This window comes from Acipenser ruthenus, chromosome 53 (genome assembly GCF_902713425.1).
Source record: "Acipenser ruthenus chromosome 53, fAciRut3.2 maternal haplotype, whole genome shotgun sequence".
Taxonomy (NCBI): Eukaryota; Metazoa; Chordata; class Actinopteri; order Acipenseriformes; family Acipenseridae; genus Acipenser; species Acipenser ruthenus.
The window spans coordinates 7,627,747-7,652,261 of record NC_081241.1 but is presented as its reverse complement, the minus strand read 5'-3'; the positions used below and the strand labels follow the sequence as shown (position 1 = coordinate 7,652,261).

The 24,515-nt window shown below is 43.1% G+C and overlaps 1 protein-coding gene across 1 annotated transcript; it reads left to right on the top strand.

The window, feature by feature from the left end:
- The first annotated feature begins 1,068 nt into the window (after positions 1–1,068).
- On the top strand, positions 1,069–16,714 carry LOC117965708 (neoverrucotoxin subunit alpha-like). The gene is made up of 6 exons (XM_059016428.1): positions 1,069–1,197; positions 8,389–8,509; positions 9,848–11,593; positions 12,921–12,940; positions 14,074–14,137; positions 15,780–16,714. Exons 2-6 carry the CDS (start codon positions 8,410–8,412, stop codon positions 16,301–16,303), a joined length of 2,454 nt encoding a protein of 817 aa, XP_058872411.1. The 5' UTR covers positions 1,069–1,197; positions 8,389–8,409; the 3' UTR covers positions 16,304–16,714.
- The last annotated feature ends 7,801 nt before the right edge of the window (positions 16,715–24,515 follow it).

Below are 24,515 nucleotides of genomic sequence, written 5' to 3'. Positions count from 1 at the left end.
TTTTAAAAAAAAATTTATAGCAAATTAATTTAGCCTTCCTTCAGGCCTCAAGTAGACATTAGAAAATACAAAAATCTGTCACATACAGTACAACTGTATAATTGATTAATATATCAGACTTAATTTATGTATTATTTTAAAGTATTTAAACTAATAGATGTTACATCTAATGGTCATTTAAGGTTTGATTATGAGACGCCATATATACACAGTTCCATGAACACATATATTTCAATTCATATAGCGTTGCGATCCTGTGTGATACAAATGAAATGTCTCAAATGCTCTTTGAACTTTGATTATGGATTTTAGTGCACCAGGTCTCCAGAGGAAGGTGAAAGGCAGCAATGGGAGGCTGGTGAATTAGCCCACTATCTGTCTGTCTGTATGTGCCCCCTCGCCCCCCAGATTGGAGCCCAGGCCTCCAGAGGAAGGTGAAAGGCAGCAGAGAGGCTGGTAAATTAGCCCAGTGTAGGACTAGGAGCACTAACAGGAGCCATGATTGAGACAAAATAAACACATTCTTGTTACCAAAATTGTTCATGTGTATGTTCTAATAGGAGCAACAGAAGGGAAAGGACGCTCCACAGATATGCAAGTATTTTATGCATGAGATTTTCTGTGTGGCAAAAATAAACTCAAGTTTCAGATGAAGAGAGCTGGTAATCTGATGGGTAACTTTACATGTGCAATGCAGGCTCTTCAGGCTGTATTTGTGATTTTTTATTTAAACTCCACCATTATCAAGAAATGTGTTTTCCTTCAGTTTTATTATTACTGTGCACTTTGATTGGATGTATTTTAAATTCTACCACTTCCCAGAAATGTTCGTTTTGTTATTACGCAGTCCTGTCGGGCCGCAATCAAATTGAACACAGTCACTATTTGTTTACAATGGGGAACAACAGGTGATTGCGATGTCACAACTTATGCTGCTGAATGGGCGGGTTCTGGGCGGGTTTTCAGGAAGAAGTGGGCGGGCTTTTGGAAAAGTAGCTGGCAGCTGGTTGACTGCCTTGGTTAAAAGGAGAAAACTACAAGAAAATCATCTCAGAATTTGCAGCTGTGAAGAACACTTTTCTTATTATTTTCTATATATCTTCAAAAAGAAAATCAGTTCGCAGTTAAGAATAATAATCTTAAATAACCAAGAGCTTTGCTGAACCTGAATCCTGTATTCAATCATTCAGAAGTCTGGTGAGTGACATTTTAATATACATGATTTTTGTTTATTTTATTATTTATTTTTAATATTATTGTATATAGTAAAGTAAAAATACACTCAAACCAGCCAGATTTATTTATGGATTCATATTTGTAGTTTTTATGCTGAAAAGTCGAGTTTGAGCTGTAAAATGGAGTGTTGAGAATTAAAACAGAGAATGTTCTTGAAATTAAAACAAATCCTCCTGGATACATTTTAAAACTATAGTTTATCATTTTATTATGTATCTTTTTGTTAAATTGGCTTCTGCATTGACAGATTCATATTAAGTATTTTAGTAGGAAATATTTTATTTTGGATTTATTTAGAAAGAAACGTCACTGAAGACAGTAACATTAATCTGAGTTCAGTCGAATTATAATAGAAGGAACCCAAACTTGGGTACCATTGAAATTAGAAGGCTAATTTAACTTCCTGATGAATATAAAGACAGACATACTAAATGCTAAGCAGGACAACACAGCGGCTAATAAGAAAAAGCAAGATACTTGGAAAGTCTTTTTTTTTTTAACTCTGGACTGCAATTCAATGTAAAACATGTGCTGTGGGCTTTCTCATTGAATGTTGGAGTAACGTCAACATTTGCTCTGACCATTAAAAGTACAGCCAGGTGTGTTCTTTGTTTTGGGTTATTGAATAAACAAAGTAACTTGACTTGATTCATCTGAGGTCAATATTTAATGGCTAGTTGTAATTGGTAGTAATGTATTGTAATGTATTTTCTATTGTTTTGTCCAGGTTACAATATTTGCACAATTCAGATTATTTTATGAAGGGTATTATTTGTTAGAATTAAACAGATGTAGAAAATGATTGATATATGATGTGTTATTTTATTCTGAATACAGCAAAAAGTATTATTTGGGACTCTGCTTTGTACTGCACAACATTATGCCACTGTAGTTTTAATTAGAAGAGATACACGCTGTGACATTGCTGCTCAACTGCATCTTGGTACAAGTTGCATTGAGTTCCAAAAATTAAATCAGTAAACAAAAGGAGAAACCCGTGCCTGAGGATCTAAAGAGTTTTGAATGAAGAAATGTCGTCTTGGACATTGTTTGGACACTTCATGAAGCTGACCGGCTCCTCCGAAGAGTAAACTTACAACTTTACGAGCTTACATACAGTGTTATGCTGTCTGCTTGTGGCACACATACGTATTTGCCTTGGGAGCGTGTGGCGGAGTGTCCCGCCCCTATATATTGATTTATTATTATTTATATTTTTGTTTGCGGCACGGATAAAAGCGCCATGTATTTGTTATTGTTTTTATAATTTAAAACCCTGTGAGGATGCGTGACTGATCAGCTACTGATTATTGGTGTCCTGCGTGGGACAAACAACGCCTCCAAGAGCCGGACCAGGAAAGAAAAGGACTTTTTTTTTTTTCGAATAGTGTTTTGTGTTTGAAAAAAAAATGGATAAAGTGGATGCCTACATGTAGAGGTGGCATGAGCATCAGAGGGAGTTGAAGGAAGGAGGGGCTACATGGTGCCTCGCCTGCCTGGAGTATGGGCACCTCCCTGATGTGTGCCCATATGAAGACCCCCTCTTTGTGCAGGCCTTCGATCGAGGTGAGGTGGAGACCGTGGAGGAGTGGATCCACCTGAAGACCGTACCATCGCCGCAGGGGGATCAGGAAACCTGCCTCACCTGCCTCAAAGGGGAGGAGTGGTGCTTTGCCATCGGCAAGGTTGGGCACAAAGCACCCGACCAACCCCCTCCATGGCAGGAGGTGGAACTGCTGGTCCTGAAGAAGGGAAAGAGTGTTGGTGCCAAGAAGGCAAAGAAGCAGGCTCCAGCGCCTGAGTGGGAGTAGCCCGAACTTCCACAACCCAAGAGGGGGGAGTCGGTGCGACCACAACCCAGAAGGGAGAGAGGTAAGCTGCAGCAGCAACAGCAACTGCAGCAACAGCAGGAGGAGGTCGGGGAAGATGGCTGGGAGGTTTGTGTTATAAACGTTGTGGCAGAGTTATGCCCTGGCTGTGGGGCATATGGGCACACGTTGGCCATATGCCCCACGCAATACGAAGAGGGGGAGCCCGTGCATCCAGCGCCCAGAAGGGGGGAGCCCGTGCATCCAGCGCCCAGACGGGGGGAGCCCATGCATCCAGCGCCCAGAAGGGGGGAGCCCATGCATCCAGCGCCCAGAAGGGGGGAGCCCGTGCATCCAGCGCCCAGAAGGGGGGAGCCCGTGGACTGCTTGCCCTTCCCACCTCCACCAGCAGAGGGTGAATACCTGCTGGTTCCATCTCCACCTCCACCAGCAGAGGGTGAATACCTGCTGGTTCCACATCCACCGTCATGGGAAGGACTGCTCCTGCCCTGCCTCGCACCGCCCAAGGATGCCTGCCTCGCACCGCCCAAGGATGTCTGCCTCGCTTCGCCCGGGGCTGCCTGTTTCTCCGCATCGCCTGGGGCTGCCTGTTGCTCCGCATCACCTGGGGCTGCCTGTTGCTCCGCATCACCTGGGGCTGCTTGTTGCTCCACATCGCCTGGAGAGCCACCAGTTACAGGGTACGAGGGAGAAGTGGAGCTCCTGTTGCCGCCTCCATGGCCAGGGGCTCCCCTCCCGTGTTTGCCTGCCGTGGATCCACAGCTGCTGCCGTCGGCTCCCAAGGGTCCTGTTTTGGTGTAGGTTCTGTAGGACTGCAGAACAGGTTAACGGATTTAAAGGTTTTAAAAACAGTGCAGCTTGTTATCCCGACTGTTTTTCTAATTTGCTTAAATAGGCTTAACCTGTTTTAAAAGTACAAGCCAGTGTTAAACTTCATGTATTTGGCCGTAGGGTTGCCACCTTTGAGATACGAAAATACCTGACGCCCCATCCCCTCCTATTGTCTTGCGTATTTGTTTTGTTTTTATAATTTAAAACCTCGTGAGGATGCGTGACTGATCAGCTAGTGATTATTTAACTAGCTGACAGTCATGCATCCTTAACAAACGCGTGCAGACTGTGGCCAAGGGGTAATAAGACAGCTAGTTAACCCCTCGGCCAGAGTATAAGAACCTGCAGCTATCCGTGCTGCGGGGTTGATTGTAGAGAGGAGAGAGAGAGCGAGGAGAATATAATGAACAATTGCTATATAATCAGATATACTTGTTTCTGTTTATTTGTTTGGCCCTCGTGCCCTTTTGTTTTTGTTGTTTTGTTCAAATCATTTGTTTTGTTTATTAATAAATTCAGCTGAACGCTGTTGCTACTGGAAATTCCCATCCTCAATAAATACCAATATAAACCGCAGACATCTAGTTTTTTTTTGTTCACTCTGAATCGCTACAATCGTCATGTGACTCGTTTGTGACTCGGTGAAATTTGCTAGGACACTGCCACCCCTCGCCTCCCCCTGGCGTCGCCACTGCTCCCCCAAGGAAGTCCTTCTCTGCGGTTGTTCTGGTCTGTGTTCTATGCGCATCGTCTCCTGCGGTCACATCTAATTTGAAGAGCTGTGCTGCCCTTCTGTAGAATGAAAATTTCAGACCAAAATTACAAGCCTTTTGGGCATTGGTGAGTGACAAATGAAACAACAAAAGATAACTTTCTTTTTTACTATCCGGATCTCGGAATCCAAGCAGAATGAAATGGGTCACGTCAAGAGTCCGAACCCACGAGACCACACATGCAATATTGTGTGCAAATCCATCGAACGTTGTCAAAGTTATTAAAGTACAAAAAATGGGGTTTAACATTAAAGTGACTACTTAACCCCAAATATACATGATAATCAGGGCCATAACCAGAGCTCACATTCTACCAGGTCAAGCTTAGGTTTCAAGCTCTAGCTGCAGTATTTATATGACTGCTTGTTATTTACTATTCAACCTCTAAATCTATGTTACACAGCAAACCAACAGAGAAAACGAAGGAGTCTTTTGTACTTTACCAGAATTTGTACATGAGCATCAGCATTGATGATGCAAAAAAACAACCGAGGACAGGACCTTGGTGTCCTCATAGTTAGTTACAGCCATGATGATAATGTATCCATAATAAAATCTAAGGTTGAGCTGGAGAGATATTTGGAGGAAACACATACAGATTCAAAAAGGCAGGAGCCTATGTCAATTCCGTCAGACATCCCACCTATCAATCCACCAGAATACCAAATGGAGGACTGTGCACCTAAGTGGAAAGAAATAGAGCAAGCTGTGAAAAAGGCAAGGGCTTCATCATCTCCAGGGCCTAATGGAGTTCCGTACAGAGTGTACAAGAGTGCTTCAGGAGTTCTACGAATTCTGTGGAAATTGATGAAGGTGGCATGGGAAAAACAGGTTGTACCAAGAGCATGGCGCCGAGCAGGTGGAGTCTTTATACCTAAAGAAAAAGATTCTACAAGCATCAGTCAGTTTCGTCCCATTTCCCTATTAAACGTAGAAGGCAAGATTTTCTTCAGCATTATTGCTCAGAGATTGTCAGCTTACCTATTAAAGAACTGCTTCATTGACACTTCAATACAAAAAGCGGGCATTCCAGGTTTCCCAGGTTGCTTAGAACACATCAATGTGATCTGGCAACAAATTCAATCAGCTAAAAAGGAGAGGAAGGAGCTCCATGTGACATTCCTGGATTTGGCTAATGCATATGGTTCAGTGCCACATGAACTACTTTGGGCAGCATTTGATTTTTTCAGTGTACCGATGACAATAACAAATTTAGTGAAAGCCTATTTTGGAGATTTGCAATTCAGTTTTTCAACTTCAGAATTCAGCACTACATGGCAATGCCTAGAGGTTGGAATAATGGCAGGATGCACCATTTCTCCACTGGCTTTTACCATGGCAATGGAAGTAATCATTAGGGCATCAAAATGGGTAGTAGGAGGAGAGCGCTTGGCTTCTGGAATGCGACTACCACCAATTCGAGCATACATGGATGACATGACAACCATGACTACAACAGTAGCCTGCACTAATCGATTATTGGGCAAATTAACCAATAACATTGAATGGGCACGAATGCAATTCAAGCCCACTAAATCAAGGAGCATCTCTATAATTAAAGGCAAAGTAGTAGATAAAACATTCTTCATTAATGGTGAGGCAATACCAACAGTGTCTGAGAAGCCAGTGAAGAGTCTTGGGAGATGGTACGACGGGGATCTAAAGGACACAGTTCGTGTGGGAGAAGTTAGACAACAAGCAGTGGAAGGCTTGAAGAGCATAGACAGCTGCGCTCTACCAGGTAAACTAAAACTCTGGTGCTTTCAGTTTGGTCTACTGCCGAGGTTGCTGTGGCCACTGACTGTGTACGAGGTTTCTTTGACAACAGTAGAGAAGCTGGAAGCTTTAATCAGTTCATACATCAGGAAATGGTTGGGAGTTCCACGCTGCCTCAGCAGAGTGGGACTTTATGGTAAAGGAATACTGCAGCTACCAGTCTCTGCTCTAACCGAGGAGTTTAAGTGCGCCAAGGTCAGACTGGAAATGACATTAGTAGAGTCACGCGATAAATGCGTAAGGGAGGCAGCACCTGTGTTGAAAACTGGAAGAAAGTGGGCGGCAAAGAAAGCTGTGGAAGATGCAAAGGCTGCCCTTCGAATTGGTGATATCATGGGGCAAGTTCAGCATGGAAGAGGGGGTCTTGGTTTCAGTTCAACTCCTCCTACATGGCACAAGGCGGCCCCAGCTCAAAGGAGGAAGCTGGTAGTCAACGAGGTGCAAAAGCAGGAGGAGAGGATGAGGTGTATAAAGGCCATTTCCCAGGCCAAACAGGGAGAATGGATGAGATGGGAGAGTGTGGAACAACGCAAGATTGGCTGGCAAGACCTATGGTCAATGGAACAGAGCAGGATCAGTTTCCTCATCAGGTCAACATATGATGTTCTCCCATCACCACAGAACCTAAACCTCTGGGTAGGAGAGGATCCCTCATGTCCTTTGTGTTCATCACCTGCAACATTAAGGCACATTTTGACAGGATGTAAGGTGGCTCTTAGCCAAGGACGGTTTACTTGGCGCCATGACCAGGTGCTGCGTTGTTTGGCCTTAGCATTGGAAGACAAGCGTAACATGACCAATAAGTTGCCACCTGTTCCATCAAAACATTACACACAAAAGACAACATTCCTCCGCCCAGGAGAGCAACCACCAAGAAAAGGTGTTAAAACCAATCCTCGCCCTGGACAACTGGAAGCTGCTAGAGACTGGAATATGCTGGCAGATGTTGGTCAACGGCTTATTTTTCCACCTGAGATTGCCACCACTAACCTTCGACCAGATATTGTCTTGTGGTCTGGATCAGCACGCCTTGTTCACCTGGTAGAGTTAACAGTGCCATGGGAGGATGCTGTAGATGAGGCGTATGAGAGGAAGAAACTGCGGTATGCTCAACTAGCCACTGAAGCGGAACAGCGAGGATGGAGAGTTCGGGTTTACCCAGTGGAAGTGGGTTGTCGAGGATTTGTGGCACACTCTACAACCCGGTTTCTCAGAGACGTCGGATTCAGTGGCCAAGAGTTGCGTCGCACAGTGAAGAACTTATCTGAAGCAGCAGAGAGGAGCAGCAACTGGCTGTGGTTGAGACGGAAAGATTCTGGCTGGGGACAGGTAAGTAAGCTGGGCTGAGTTGAGTGGGGGACGGAGGGGGGTGATGCTGGGACGCCAGAATCACCGTCGAGCCCTCTTGAGGTGTCGTGGGCTAGTCGACGAAACACTGAGGATGGAAGGTGCCCACTTGAAAACCCCAGAGATGTACCCTACTTAGCTCAATCCAGACGGTTGTCATGCTGATGCGCTGGGGAGGCCGCACTTTGGTTGATCCCCGGAGCCAGCATCGCAGCCGTTGTGTGTGCTGATGCGCCAGGGAGGCAAAATAAGCTGATCCCTGGAGCCAGCATTACACTTCAGCCATTAACACCAGACAGAAGGATATCTACATCATCATATGGAAGGAAACGTAAATGGAGGGAGACACATATGGATCACATTAGTTTACTGTAAAGCTACGTCTTAGTTGGTGCTTATCTTGGCGAGAGCCGAGTTCAAATCAGCATGAAGTTTTAACATCTACTCTCGTGTAATGGAAATCAGCACATTGATTTCCATTCTGTATATTTATCATTTTCAAAGCTGCAGTCTTGTAATGTAATTTCACTTTCTCAACACTGCACTACACTTGAAGATGGAAGCTACTGATCAGATGTGTCACACTTGTTTTGTAGGGCCTCTTCTTCAGATAAAGCATGGCTAATAGAGGGGATGAGACGCTGGAGATGGCAGCTCTCGGACGACCCTTCCAGCTGGGAATGCTGTATGACTGCCGGAAGGATCGCCTCATTCCAGGTGACTGCTGACCCTTGCTTGCACTTATTCAGTCCACACGAGTGAGACAGCGCACCAGTGTGAGGCGCAGTAACATATTCAATAGGGAGCCCCCACAGGGTAATCAGCCACTCTGCATCTGAACAGTTTGCATGTTACGTTTTACCGGAAACTGTCAACATTTACTAAGGTGGTAAATATCTGGAATTATGAAGAAATAGATCGCTTTTCAGACATTTACCTGTTAGTCTTACTATTTACCGAAGCTTTATTGGTAAAAGCACTTGGTTATTCTTGATATTTACCTGTAAATGTCTGCAGTAAAGCGTTCTGTTTATTTTCAAGATTTGAGATTTGCTAATATTCAGACTTACTGTAACATATTGTAGCGAACCTTGGTTAACACAGACAGGAGCATCGCACAGGGCGAGTCATTCCACACACAGGTGGAGGGCAGACGTGAACCCGGGACCTCTTGCACTAAAGCATAGCGCCGATACCGCTGTACAAAAGAGCCGGCTCCCTTGCAAGGAGCGTATATCAAGCTTATGTCTCCGTGTGTGATTATATCACCTGCTAGCTCTGCTGCTGCCTTCCCCCTACATGCTACACTAATATATATCAAGCATCAAAAGAAACTTCTCACTATAATAACACATTTATTTAAAAAAATGGTATATAAATGGACATTGATTAAATGTTTTGGGTTTCTTTTTAATCACTTGAGTGACTGTGACTGAAGCATATACACTTAATTACCTAATTAGTGAGACAGTTGATTGGACACTGGATATGGAGTGATTTCAGCTTTGAATTTCAAGCTTGAATAAAAGCAATAAAGACAACTACAGAAAAAAATCAATATGCCACGTCTGTCAAGAGAGCAGCGCCTTCGTGCAATCAGCATGTTGGAGGCTGAACTAGGGCAGCGTGCTGTGACTCGCCGTCTTGGGTGCTCACAGCCAGTGATTTCAAACCTGGTGAGATGGTATAACCAGACACACTCTGTCAATGACAGGCCACGAACGAGGAGACCAAGAGTCACACGACCTGTCCAAGATCGACAGATCATTCTGCACCATCTTCGTGATATCAGTTGTTAATCAGCACAATAAAAGTCACTGCACCTGCTCTAAAAGAGAGTTTATCATTTTTCAATCACATCCAGACATAAGTGATAAGTTTCTTTTGATGCTCAAATATAAGTGATACATTTCTTTTGATGCTCAGTATACACACACACACACATACTGCTCAGTTTTGGAACATTAATGTGGATTTGAAAAAGTTATTTAAAGCCTGAAGTAAACCTTGCCTTGAGATTAATGTAATAAGTTGTGTATCTTGATTGCATGGCAGGAATTACATTGTGGAACTTAGAAGAACTACAAGGCAGCATAAATGAAAGAACCCAGCCGATAACCGAGTTCAGCGTCACCGCCTCAGACTCCATTGAAGAGAAGGCTTCTGCTTTGAAAGTGGATGCTTCCCTGAAGATAAGTCTCCTGGGGGATTTGGTTAAAGTGGGTGGAGCTGCAAAGTACTTCAAGGACACAAAGAAATCAACAAGACAATCCCGAGTCACTCTGCAGTACTACACAACAACACGATTTGAGAATCTGACCATGAATCACCTGGCCAAAGAGAAAGTGTCTCACCCCAGCGTGTTTGAAGACAAGACAGCGACTCACGTGGTCACCGCTGTGCTGTACGGAGCTCAGGCATATTTCATATTTGACCAGCAGGTATCCTCAGAGGAGAAGCAACAGGAAATCCACGGAAAAATGGAGCTTGCAATAAGTAAAATACCTAAAATTAAAATGGAAGGTCAAGGCTCTATTGACCTGAAGGAAACAGAAAAAGATGAAGTTGAAAAATTCGAATGTACATTTCATGGAGATTTTCATCTCAAATCTAACCCATTGACTTACCAAGACGCTGTGAAAGCCTACTCAACTCTTCCAGAATTGCTCGGGGACAAAGGAGAGAACGCAGTGCCTGTGAAGGTCTGGCTGTACCCATTAAAGAAGCTGGACTCCAGGGCTGCCAGGCTGGAAAGGAACATAAGTGACTACTTGGTAACATCTGTGCAAACTGTCTTAGAACAATTTAATACAATTGAAATGCAAAGCAACGACATGATAAAAGACATTGTTACCCAAAAGTTTCCTGAAGTCAATGAGAAGATTCAACAACTGAAACAAAGGGGTACGCAGTACAAGCTGAATTTCATGAGCAAACTGTACGCCATGCTGCCTTCCATCCGCGGAGGTGTGCAAGAGGAAGAATCTCTCGGAGAGATTTTAAACAATCATGAAGACTCCCCTTTTAACTTTAAAGCACAACATGATTGGCTGAGCAGCAAAGAAAGAGAAATCAATACAGTGAGACGTTGCCTTACTATTTTAAAAGACATACATGCTGTATCTTCTGTGAATGAGCTAGACGAGGAAGAATTAAACAATGATACTGAAAATATTGTTTGCTTTACCTTCACCTCACTGCACGAGCCAGAACCATATCTGGAAGAGCTAAAAAACTACCTTGAAACCCAAGCGAGTAAGAACACTCAAAGTTCAATTCCTAGTAAATATTTGCATCAGGAGAGCAAGCAATGGGTGAGCAGTGAAACTAAACTGAAGATAAAAATGTACTTGAAGGTATTCCAGGAGTTAGTGAACATCAACAGGGAGAATAAGAAAACAAAGTTCTTCATAGTGTCTAAGGAAGACCAGGAGTTTCCTGGAGCCTGCATTCTCCTGCATGAAAATGGAGCATCAAAATACATACATTTCAAGATCCCATCAAAACCTGATGTCCCTGAGGTCTGTGATGTCACCCATGACAGTGTGACTCTGAAGGTGGTGCCTCCCAGTAGTGATGCTGATCAGAAACTAAAATACCATCTGGAGTATAAGTGCATTAATCAGAAGGAATGGGCAATTCAATCCAGCACTGATAAAACAAAGACCCTCACTGTATCAGGCTTGCAACCGAACACAGAGTATGAATTTAGATACACAGTGGAAGGGAAGTTGGGGTATTCTGTGAGCAGTGACACAACCAGCAAAGTCAAGACAACAAGTTCATCTGCACAATACACAGGTCAGTGGTTAGTTACTCTTTTTTTTTAAATTTCACAAATATCTTCTATCATGACCCAGTTAGAAGGTTTGTTCACTAGCCAGGGATTCGAAGATTGTTTTAAACTAAAGCATAGCGCCGATACAGCTGTACGAAAGAGCCGGCTCGGCACTATGCTTCAGAGTGAGAGGTCCCGGGTTCACACCCGCCCTCTGCCTGTGTGTGGATTGCCTCGCCCTCTGAGAAACTCCTGCCTGCAGGAACCACTGTTCATTACACTCGGATTTGAGGCTGGCGGGGGAGAGTGTAGCATGCACGGGGGAAGGCAGCAGCGGGGCTGGCAGGGGAGAGTGTAGCGTGCACGGGGGAAGGCAGCAGCGGGGCTGGCAGGGGAGAGTGTAGCGTGCACGGGGGAAGGCAGCAGCGGGGCTGGCAGGGGAAAGTGTAGCGTGCACGGGGGAAGGCAGCAACGGGGCTGGCAGGGGAGATTGTAGCGGGGCTGGCAGGGGAGAGTGTAGCGTGCACGGGGGAAGGCAGCAGCGGGGCTGGCAGGGGAGAGTGTGGCATGCATGGGGGAAGGCAGCAGCGGGGCTGGCAGGGGAGAGTGTAGCGTGCACGGGGGAAGGCAGCAGCAGAGCTGGCAGGGAAGAGTGTAGCGTGCACGGGGGAAGGCAGCAGCGGGGCTGGCAGGGGAGAGTGTAGCGTGCACGGGGGAAGGCAGCAGTGAGAGTGGTAGGTGACATAATCACCCACAAAGACAAAAGCATGATATACCGTTGTGCGAAAGAGTCGGCTCCTTTGCAAGCAGCATCTATCGGGCTCATGTCTTTTCAGATTGCGTCGCCTATCAGCCCCGTGCACGCTACAATACATTATTTGACAATTAACAAAATGGAATTCCAAAAAGCACTTATTGCGTGTTAACCCCAGACAGAAACAACAACAAGAAAGTGATCACTAACACAATCTGGCTTTGCAGGGCGGCAATACATCTTGTTTCATATTTCTAACACTACAGTAATGATGTGAATCCCTTGCTTGCTTGTATTTTTAACATGGTTACACTGGGTAGTTACGTGACAGCTTGTAAAAAGTGAAACTGAATTCACAAACACATCTCCTTCTTTTTACCTGCAGTGGAATACATTCTGTCCTGCTAAGAGCTGAGTTTACTCTTTTAGACACGTAATCAAATATGCATTGATCAATTTCCATTAGTACTGTTCAATTGATAGCAGCATCCTGTGTAAATGACACGCCAGAGGTCCATCGGTTAATAGAGGGGATTGTATCTCACAGGATCAGATATGACAGGCTCTGTATTAACAGAGGGGATCTTATCTTGCAGGATCAGATATGACAGGCTCTGTATGAATAGAGGGGATCGTATCTTACAGGATCAGATATGACAGGCTCTGTATTAATAGAGGGGATCGTATCTTACAGGATCAGATATGACAGGCTCTGTATTAATAGAGGGGATCGTATCTTACAGGATCAGATATGACAGGCTCTGTATTAATAGAGGGGATCGTATCTTACAGGAACAGATATGACAGACTCTGTATTAATAGAGTAAAATATAGAAGTTTTACGATTGCTTCAGCTCACATTCAGCAGTTTCCTCAGGCTGTGTGACTGACATATAATCTGACCATTGAAAACTCATAAAGGGTGGAAACGGTTGTATTATTGGCTGATCGCCCCAAAACACCAAAAATAACATCTGATAGCTGGTGGAGCAGGGAGGAGGGGGCAGGGAGGATGGATGCGGGAGCAGGGTGGAGGGAGCAGGGAGGATGGAGGAGTGAGCAGGGAGAAGGGAGCAGGGAGGATGGAGGAGGGAGCAGGGAGGAAGCATGGAGCAGGGAGAAGGGAGGATGGAGGAGGGAGCAGGCACGAGGGAGCAGGGTGGACATAGCAGGGAGGATGGAAGAGGGAGCAGGGAGAATGGAATAGGGAGGAGGGAGCAGGCAGGAGGGAGCAGGGAGGAGAGAGCAAGGAGGATGGAGGAGGGAGCAGGGAGGAGAGAGCAGGGAGGATGGAGGAGGGAGCAGGGAGGGGAGAGCAGGGAGGATGGAGGAAGTAGCAGGGGGGACAGAGGAGGGAGCAGGGTGGAAGGAACAGGGAGGATGGAGGAGGGAGAAGGGAGCATGGAGGAGGGAGCAGGGAGGGAGCATGGATCAGGGAGAAGGGGGGATTGAGCAGGGAGGATGGAGGAGGGAGCAGGGTGGGAGCATGGATCAGGGAGAAGGGGGGATTGAGCAGGGAGGATGGAGGAGGGAGCAGACAGAAGGAGCAGGGTGGAGGGAGCAGGGAGGAGGGAGGAGGGAGAATGGAGGAGGGAGCAGGGTGGATAGAGGAGGGAGCAAGGAGGATGAAGGAGGGAGCAGGGAACAGAGAACGGGGACTGATGATGCAGGGAGGGAGTGATTTGAGGATGGCGCAGACAATGACTGTTGTATGTTTCAATTCTATTTCTCTCTTTTTTCTGCCCAGTGAATGAAGTTGCAGTTGACAGTCTGCAGGCTCCAGAGCCAAGGAACAGAGCTGAGTTTTTAAAATGTAAGTCTGTTTTCACTGAAACATTTGATTGAAAGATGTGTCACTCCATTGTGAGAAGAGCTAACACTAAAGAACAGGGAGGGGTGGAGCTTGAGGGCAGCAATTATTATTATTTATTAGTAATTGTGAAGCCATTAATCTACACTCCTCTCCAATAAGTATTGGTTCAGATGAATACATGCAGAATGACTGGGGGAGGGGCATTTGTTGCCTGTTTTTCCACTCCGACCTTTCTCTCCCTAAATATCTTGGTATCCCTGAATAGATAATCATCCCATCTTTTAATACATGTACAATGCATGTGAAACCAGTTGTGGGGTAAAATGAACAGCTATCCCTCCCAGTCATCCTGTGCTGGTAGTAAATGTATATTGCAGTATCACTGCACTTGTGGTATGGATTGCTCATTAAAATATTAGACAGATATTTGAAGAGTGGACGATATTCTATTGAAGATATTTAGTAAGCAAGGGGTCTGAGTGGGTAAAATGGCAACATATACCCTGTAGGAACATTAAGTGAACTGTAATTGTATGCAGAGCTGCATTTGATTAGTTCCAATTGAAAAAGTTTGATGAGATCGAGGAATTATAATGAGCAAAACAATCAAACAGCAAGAGGGTTTAATTAATAGCAGCAGCAGTTTATTGAAGACAGAAAAATAAAAAGAGAGAACTTATCCAAAGTCAGAAATCAATCTCAAGTAAGAATTATAGATCAAATTTATTGATTATCAACCTTAATTATTACAGTCTAAATATACTTGTCTATAAAATAGCAGGGAGGAGACAACGTGGACCAGGGAGGAGGGAGCGGGAAGATGGAACAGGGAGGAGGTAGAAGGGAGCAGGGAGCATACAGGAAGGAGGAGGGAGTGGGGAGGAGGGAGCAGGGAGGAGGGAGCATGAAAGAAGGAGAGTGGAGGGAGCATAGAACAGGGAGGAGGGAGCATAGAGAAGGAGAATGGAGGAGAGAGCAGGGAAGAGGGAGCAGGGATTATGGAGGAGGAAGCAGGGAGGAGGAGCATAGAGGAGGGAGGATGGTGGGTGGAGTATGGAGAAGGAAGCATGGAGGAGTGAGGTGGGATCAGAGAAGAGGTAGGAGGGAGCAGAGAGAAGAGAGGATTGAGGAGAGAGCAAAGAAAAGGGAGCTTTGAGGAGGGAGCAGGGAGCATGGAGGAGGGACCATGGAGAAGGGAGTATGAAAGAGGGAGCAGGGAGAAGGGAGCATGGAGGAGGAATGAGGCAGCATGGAGAAAAGGGAGGACAGTGAAGGGATTTTAGTGGATGATATTCTATTCAAGGTACTTAGTAAGCAAGGAGTCTGCGTGGGGAACATGGAAACAAATACCCCAGTCATTGTGCATGTATTCGTCTGAACCAATACTTGTTGGAGGGGAGTGAATATTATTTTACAGTGATTAGCATAATTAATTTGTGCATTGATTGCCAGCTGCCAAATGAATTCACACAAACTCACCCAAAATAATACAAATAATCCTATTACTCTCTTCTGTACCTTTGTATCTCAATGCGTCTTCTGTTTTCAAGCTGTAGCCTCATGTCAGAAACAGCCATGGTTCATGGTTCTCAGTGATTTGAGTTTTCTAACCATCTCTACCTGTCCTCTTCTCTTCAATCAGATTCCTGTCAGCTCACACTGGACCCCAACACAGCGTATAGATACCTCTGTCTGTCTGAAGGGAACAAAAAGGTGACATGGAGGGGAGAGAACCAGCGATGTCCTGATGATCACCCAGAGAGATTTGAGAGCTGGGCCCAAGTGCTTTGCAGAGAGGGTTTGTTTGGGACTCGCTGTTACTGGGAGATTGAGTGGAGTGTGGCATGGGCTGATATAGGAGTCACATATAAAGGAATCAGCAGGAAAGGAGGCGATGGTTCCTGTCGCATTGGATTCAATAAAAAGTCCTGGAGTTTGTCCAATTACTCTGCCTGGCACAATAACAATGAAACTACAATAACTGCCCCCCACTCCCCCAGAATAGGAGTGTATCTGGACTTTAATGCAGGCACTCTGTCATTTTATGGCGTCTCTGACACAATGACCCTCCTGCACAGATTCCAAACCACATTCACTGAGCCGCTCTATCCTGGGTTTAGGCTTCATTGTTATGATTCCTCTGTAACATTCTGCCATCTGAACTAGACTGTTTTGTGTTGTAAGAAACCCTTTGTATTGAACTCCCTGTCTGTCCTCTCCACTCCTCGGGTGAAGGGAATGTTCAATCTGACACAACTTTGGATGAAAGTTAGGGGGTAAAACGGCGCCATCTGCAGAGCGAAACGAGGTGAATTATTTGTTTTTAGCAAAGAATGGGTTTCATATGAAATATGTTGATAGCCCATATATGTGAGGCAAAGTAATACTGTTGATTAGAAAGAAGTACATATCAGCCCAATAACAAGGAATAATACATTCCCTTGGCAGCCCGCAGTTTCGCGAATCCAGCTTATTAATATTGCAATGCGCACTGGCAATCGCCTCATTTTTCATGGCTGGCTGCGACCCTGTATATGAGAGAGAGAGAGAGAAAGAGAGAGAGAGAGAGAGAGAGAGAGAGAGAGAGAGAGAGAGAGAGAGAGAGAGAGAGAGAGAGAGATAGACTTAGTATTTCAATATTTAGCAAAAAAAGTTAAAAAGTTTGCTTTATTGTATGTGTTTTTTTTTTCTTCTATGATTTCCATAAAATATGGCAAACATGTATGTTCAGGTTTTTTTCAGATTGATTGAATGTGATTTAATAAAAAATTGAATATAACTAACTGACTTTTTCTCATTTATTAAATTCTGTAGATTAAATTTATTAATACTCATTAACGCTGTTTTTCATTAAGTCTTTGCCGCAGAATTTGACAAGTTCTCTCTGCAGATTTAAGGAAATTTGACTGCATATTTCCGTGGGGACCTTCCCAAAACAATGGGTTTATACTGCCATCTAGTGGCTGAAAATAAAACCTTGGCTTTACTGAGTTGATATGACGCTGGATTCAAAATGTGCTTCTCTTTTCAGAAGAGCCAAAATTACGTCACGTAAAACGACTGCCCGCCTCCTCCTTTCTCATGAATATTAAGCAAGCAACCGTAATGAATATTAAAAGAGCATCAAATAGGCGTGCATTAAAATGAACATGTTTATTTATAATATGTATCTTAACTTTGAAGAATTTGAATGGATGTATTAGTAACTTAAGTAATGTATTCATAGTCTGTTATATTATTGCAATAACTGAATGATTAATATTCATGATGAATCAACATTAATGACTTAGATTCTGGTATAGTAAGCAAACTTGTTAAATTTGCAGACGACACAAAAATAGGAGGAGTGGCAAACACTGTTGCAGCAGCAAAGGTCATTCAAAATGATCTAGACAGCATTCAGAACTGTGCAGACGCATGGCAAATGACATTTAGTAGAGAAAAGTGTAAGGTATTACATGCAGGCAATAAAAATGTGCATTATAAATGTCATATGGGAGATACTGAAATTGAAGAAGGGATCTATGAAAAAGACAGAGGAGATTATGTTGACTCAGAAATGTCTTCATCTAGACAATGTGGGGAAGCTATAAAAAAGGCCAACAAGATGCTTTGATATATTGTGAGAAGTGTTGAATTTAAATCAAGGGAAGTAATGTTAAAACTTTACAATGCATTAGTAAGACCTCACCTAGAATATTGTGTTCAGTTCTGGCCACCTCGCTACAAAAAGGATATTGCTGCTCTAGAAAGCATGCAAAGAAGAGCAAACAGAATTATCCCGGATTTAAAAGGCATGTCATATGCAGACAGGCTAAAATAATTGAATCTATTCTAGTCTTGAACAAAGAAGACTATGCAGTGATCTGATTCAAACATTAAAAAGTCTAAAAGGTATAGACAATGTCGACCCAGGGGACTTTTTCAACCTGAAAAAATAAACAAGGACCACGGGTCAAAAATTGAGATTAGATAAAGGGGCATTCAGAACCGAAAATAGGAGGCACTTTTTTACACAGAGAATTGTGAGGGTCTGGAACCAACTCCCCAGTAATGTTGTTGAAGCTAACACCCTGGGCTCCTTCAAGAAGCTGCTTGATGAGATTCTGGGATCAATAAGCTACTAAACCAAATGAACAAGATGGGCTGAATGGCCTCCTCTCGTTTGTAAACTTTCTTATGTTCTTATGTTTTTAAATGTAAAGGTCAATTACTACCCCCACCCCCTCATTTAACATATATTGATAATATAACTGGGATAGTAAGGTATGTTACACAGCAGAGTCTGCTGGACTTGGGTTAATATAGAGCTGACTTATTCATCCAGTCAATAAACAAGACAAATATGAAACTGTTTTCTTATTCTAAAATAAATGAAACAATAAATACATCTATTTCTAAAGCCAAATCCATGTTAACTAACGTATTCACATTGCTAATGATTAGCCTGTGTAATAAATAATCCATTCCTTACTAAAGTTTGCGTTTAATTGTCATCAATATTGAACAATCCATTTCCTACAAATTGAGAAAAAAACTCTGATGTTTTATTATGTTAAACGGTGACCCTGAAGTCAGCCTATAGATTACTAAAAATATGAATTAAACTAAACAATGAAAATATCAACAGAAACGTATTTGTTAATAATTAATTATACAAGACTGTAATGTGGGGGTTTGGTTCTGGGGTCTGATGGAGTCGCTTCACTGTTCTGGTCAACGACATGTATGCCTAAAGTTATACCTGCTTCTAAAATGCGGTCTCATATACAGTCTATGCAGGCGGCTCATGAAAAATACATATCGATTGGTCAAATGAGTTCCTCCTTTGCATGTGCTGAAAAAAGCTTAGACTGTTTTTTCTACTTTTCTTTTGGGGAAAAATACCAACCGTGGCCGCTAGATGGCACTAAATTCCACAATTTCAGAATAAAGAAAAGCTGAACCACCAAGTGTAAAAAAATACACAAGTATTAACTAAGTGTTGTTTTTTTTACAGATTTAACTTTTTAAAAAAATCAGTTTTAGCTTAATACATACATTTTAACAAGACATATTTAAACATTTTGAAATGTGTACTTTCAGCTATTATTTAAAATTGTTGAAAACACGTATTAAAATGACAATTAAATCCGAAAAAAAATGCTTCAGTGTTTAATTTAATTTTTTTACACTTGGCAAGTCAACATTTAAAGCTGACACGTTAAATCTGGGAATCTAACAAATAATTCTGTGAAAAAATACATGGAACATAAATCCTTATTTCACACTTGGCATCAACATTTAGCAAACAGATAAATCCGAATAGGATACCTCCAACACTGAGACATTGTCGCCCCCTGCTGTCAAAAACAAAGAACTGCAGTTTAGTTTCCTCAATACAATGGTGGTTGGATATCGGCTTCCCTTTGATCAAGGTGTTTTTTAGAGTATTTTACAGCACTGAGGAATCCCCCTGCATTGCTGTTCAGATCAGTAACGACCCTGATAGCTCTAATGTTACCAGTCGTAAACACTGTGATAATAAGGACCTGTGTATCCTAACCATTTCAAATATAATATATAACACATGATGTGTGAGAGGAGGGGATTGCGTGGTAAGATGTGTAGGACTTGAATCAGACTTTTTATACTAAAACTTTGCCACATATATTGGGTTTATTTTACTGTGAAAATGAACAGAAATAAATACAAAATGATCTTATATCATCATCTTATTGAATTAAAAAGTGACATTTTACAGAAATTCACTCAACTCAAGTGATGTTGCTTAACTCAGGAGCGACCGTAAAATAATCAGAAACATTGGTAATAACATTGGTAATAAGAGCCTCACTCAGAACTGCAAACTGGTTTCTTCTGCATTTTAAAACGCTCTGACATCCGTCAGCTAGGCTTTCATCAGAGAGCAATGCCTGCAGACAAACCCAGGATTCCTCTCCAGTATAATGCAGTATTACACAGTGACAGAGTGACAGTGAGCTGCTTCAATTCCAATCAAAGGGAATCATGTGAAATATCTGCTGGACAGCTGCTCCAATGCATTGCTATTATTGAAGAGTGAAGAATGAACTGTTACAGAGGAGCCTACAAACCCTTCAAGAAACAACATATAAACAGACAGACGAGCACATCAGGGTCGAAACAGACACCATGGGGCTGAATCACCTGCCATACCACTGTCAGGAGGGTGTAGGAGCCCCCCTGGGACTGAATCACCTGCCATACCACTGTCAGGAGGGTGTAGGCCACCCTGGCACGGATAAACCTGCCATACCACTGTCAGTAGGGTGTAGGACCCCCCTGGGACTGATAAACCTGCCATATCACTGTCAGTAGGGTGTAGGGTCCCTCTGGGACTGAATCACCTGCCATACCACTGTCAGTAGGGGGTAGGACCTCCCTGTGACTGATAAACCTGCCATATCACTGTCAGTAGGGTGTAGGGTCACTCTGGGACTGATAAACCTGCCATAACACTGTCAATAGGGTGTAGGACACCCCTGGGACTGAGTCACCTGCCATACCACTATCAGTAGGGTGCAGGGCTACCAAGGCCAGCCAGGGTGACAGTGATTGGTCCTGGCAGGTTGAGAGTCTGCAAGGTGTTTACATTGTTCTGGAGGGATGCATGATCATTCCTCAGTGATTCCCACCAGCCTCTAATTCCTTCAGGGAACTTGTATGTTATTGCATTGGGGTGGAAGTCTGTTCTCCAGAATGAGCCACACATAGAGATAGTCCTATCACTGTGGAGACTGTTGTTCCTTGTGAATGAAACATCAGGATTGTGTGCAGTCTTGGATACGTCAGTGAAGCGAGCACTTCCTACTGTCAGCCCTCTCTCAAAGTCACTGCAATAGGATCTGATGTGCTGTTCTACCATTGGAACTGAAACTGACTGGCAACAGGGAGATGCAGCTTTTATACATCCCAGAATCCATGCCAGGGATCTGGAGAACAACTGAAACAACTGCGGCTCTGCCTGGTTCTCATATCACAGGGGTCTAGCATCAGTAAGTGCTGACAGGTCTGTGCTGTTCTGTTGTGTCTGTCATTGCTGGGAAACTGAACGTTCTGACTTCACTTTGATGTCACAGTGCCTGTGATGTACACTCAAGCTGAATTTTATTCTTATGATAAACCAATTGCAAAAAAAAGTCCAACCTTTTGTAAAGGAGGGCTGCAGAGCAAACTCAGACTTCGCCTCTGGAGTATAGTGATAGTGCTGCTTGAATCACTATACCTTTTCTACACTCCACAATATTAGAAGAACAAATCTGTATCAAACTACAGCATGATTTCAATAACTCTGCCAGCTAATGCAAGTAAAGAGGATTTGGTGGCTGCTGTATGTCTTTTGAGAAGTGAAAACCCGAAGCTGAACAGTCAGTCCATTCCAGATATATCTGCAGGTGTGATGAAGGACCAAAGAGCTTCACAGTTTATCATTGCAAAGCCTTTCATCACTCATGAAGAACACATGACCTGTCCCTGCAAATATACTGAGAGTCCTCGATTTCTCTCCAGTAGAAAGGAAATATCTCTTCTTACTCACTCCAGGATTTCTCATGCAAACCCATCACGTGTCCTGTATATAGGACTGGGTTCTTGGAAGGAGGTGGGATTGTTTGTGTGGCCAGTGTCCCGTCCGCATTCAGAGTCTCTACTGGGAACAGGCCTGTCCCATTGGGAGAAAGCTTCAGTCTTGAAGGAGTGCTGAGAGGGTGCCATTCTCAAACTCCTGTCCCACTCTCTCCTCTCCGCCCCTCTCACACTGATTCAGCAGTTTCTGCTTAGCGTGCTTGTCTAAATCTTGCCTCAGTCCAAACCCCTTGCCTCTTAGAGCTTTATATAACTCCTGGAATTCAGAAACACAGGTAAGTTTCGTTTCTTGTGAAACCCATCCCTGTCTCTGTATCATTTCAACAGAAACAGCAGAAGCACATATTGTGATTCCAGCCCAGGATCACACTTCATGGTGAATTGAGGTTTTAAATCAGAAAGAGATGTTTTTTTACACAGCAGTCAAACACATTGTTAATACTGTGATAAATCAGGAGAAATGGACAGTCTAAACATGAAAACAAGCTTGTTCTTGTTATAGGGCAGCAGTTTGGAATAGTGGTTAGGACTCTGGACTCTCTACCAGAGGGTCGTGGGTTCAATCCCAGGTGGGGGACGCTGCTGCTGTACTCTTGAGCAAGGTACTTTACCTAGATTGCTCCAGTAAAAACCCAACTGTATAAATGGTGAATTGTATGTAAAAATAATGTGTAAAAAAAATAATGTTATTGTATGTAAAAAATAATGTGATATCTTGTAACAATTGTAAGTCGCCCTGGATAAGGGCGTCTGCTAAGAAATAAATAATATTAATAATAATAATATTCCACTTGTTCTCCTTGTTGAAGAAGAAAACTTCCCTTCCATCCAAAAACAATTGAGAACTGAAGTGGGGGCATTTCTGTCCATTTTACCCACTCAGATCCGCAGACAATGAATTCCCAGCTATGTTATTTCATTTTGGGGATACAAATGTGACTTTTTGTCCTTGGTAGTTACCCATGGTAGATTATATGTGAGGCTTGTGTACAGTGTATTGCACCTTATAGCTAAGGGACAGAAAAGTCTAAGCTTAAAGCAATTGGCTATCCGATCACCAAAAGCAAAGATAACAGAAGTGTAAAAGGATAAAACAATATCTGTACTTTGCAAGGGGCTGCATTGTTTATTTATTTATGAATTGCAAAGGGCTGCATTTTTTAATTTGTAGTAGCTTCAGTTTTTTAAATCTGACTCATAAAACAACCAAACTTCAAAGCACTATCATTTTATGAGTCAAATGGTAATAATTTGAAACGTTAAATTAATGATGTCACATAAAAATAAAAAAAAAAAAAACAGTAAAGATCTCAGTAAATGATCAATAGTCGCAAACATCTCAGTTTCTGCTAAACCTTTTTATCAAAACATCAGTCCAAACCCCGCCTCTTAGAGCTTTATATAACTCCTGGAATTCAGAAACACAGGTAAGTTTCATTTCTTGTGAAACCCATCCCTGTCTCTGTATCATTTCAACAGAAACAGCAGAAGCACATATTGTGATTCCAGCCCAGGATCACACTTCATGCTGAATCGAGGTTTTAAATCAGAAAGAGATGGTTTTATACAATCTGCATTGGAATCTGGCTGCATGTCTGATAATGCACATCTGTATCTGAAGAGTAACTCTCCTGTTAAGCCTGTACTATATGTGCTGCCTGAGCTCCATAAATCACTTGATAATCCACCAGGTTGTCCCATAGTTTCTGGTTCAATGGTTCTCTCATTGAACCTCTCTCAAATTACATTGATTTGTATCTCAGACCACTAGTGGTGGAGTTACCCTCATCTCTAAGGGATAGAGGTGAGTTAATAAGTCAACTTTATAAAATGAAGTTACACAATAAGAACATTATCCTCATTTCCCTTGATGTCGTCAGTTTGTACATCAATATCACACATTCAAATGGCTTAATTTGAGGATCTTTTTAGATAAATGAACCGATACGCACATTCCAGCCACAGTTTGTTTGCTTGATATGGCACACATTGTTCTCACTAGAAATTATTTTGTACACGAGAACAAGTTTTATTTGCAGGTACAGGGCACAGCCATGCGTGCTTCTTCTGCCCCTGAATGTGTCAGTCTTTTAATGGGATTTTTAGAGCATCACCATGTTTACTCACAACACATTATAGTCACGATATCTTTTTTTATCTGGTCTGGTGCAAGTTTTGAATTGAACACCTGTGTGGATTATCTCAATACAAACCCTTCTTAGAGCTTCATAGAACTCCTGAAAATCAGAAACACAGGGAAGCTCTGTTTGTTGTTGTCACTGCAGTAAGAACCTGTGTCAATATTCACCTGCCATAGGACTGTCAATAGGGTGTACACCAGGGCACTGATTCACCTGCCATAGCACTGTCAATAGGGGTTAGGGCCACCATGGGACTAATTCGCCTGCCATAGCACTGTCAATAGGGTGTACACCATGGGACTGATTCACCTGCTATAGCACTGTCAATAGCACACCATGGGACTGATTCACCTGCTAAAGCACTGTCAATAGCACAGCATGGGACTGATTCACCTGCTATAGCACTGTCAATAGGGTGTACACCATTGGACTGATGTGGAATGCATTGTGTGCACTGAAACCAGAGAGCTGAGCAGGAGAGATCTCAGGAAATGAAACATTCTTGACACGTAACTCAGTTTCTGCTCAACCTTTTATTTTATCAAAACTTGGCCTCAGTCCAAAACCCCACCTCTTAAGAGCTTTAAATAGTTCTGTTTGTTGTGAAATTGTCAGTCTCTCTGTCTCACTGG

What these genes read in the sequence shown, in the direction of transcription:
- LOC117965708 (XM_059016428.1), top strand. Translation starts at nt 8,410, where the DNA reads ATGGCTAATAGAGGGGATGAGACGCTGGAGATGGCAGCTCTCGGACGA. An exon ending in GAAGGATCGCCTCATTCCAG is followed by an intron (nt 8,510 to 9,847) that starts GTGACTGCTGAC and finishes ATTGCATGGCAG; the next exon opens with GAATTACATTGTGGAACTTA. An exon ending in GATCAGATATGACAGGCTCT is followed by an intron (nt 12,941 to 14,073) that starts GTATGAATAGAG and finishes TTCTGCCCAGTG; the next exon opens with AATGAAGTTGCAGTTGACAG.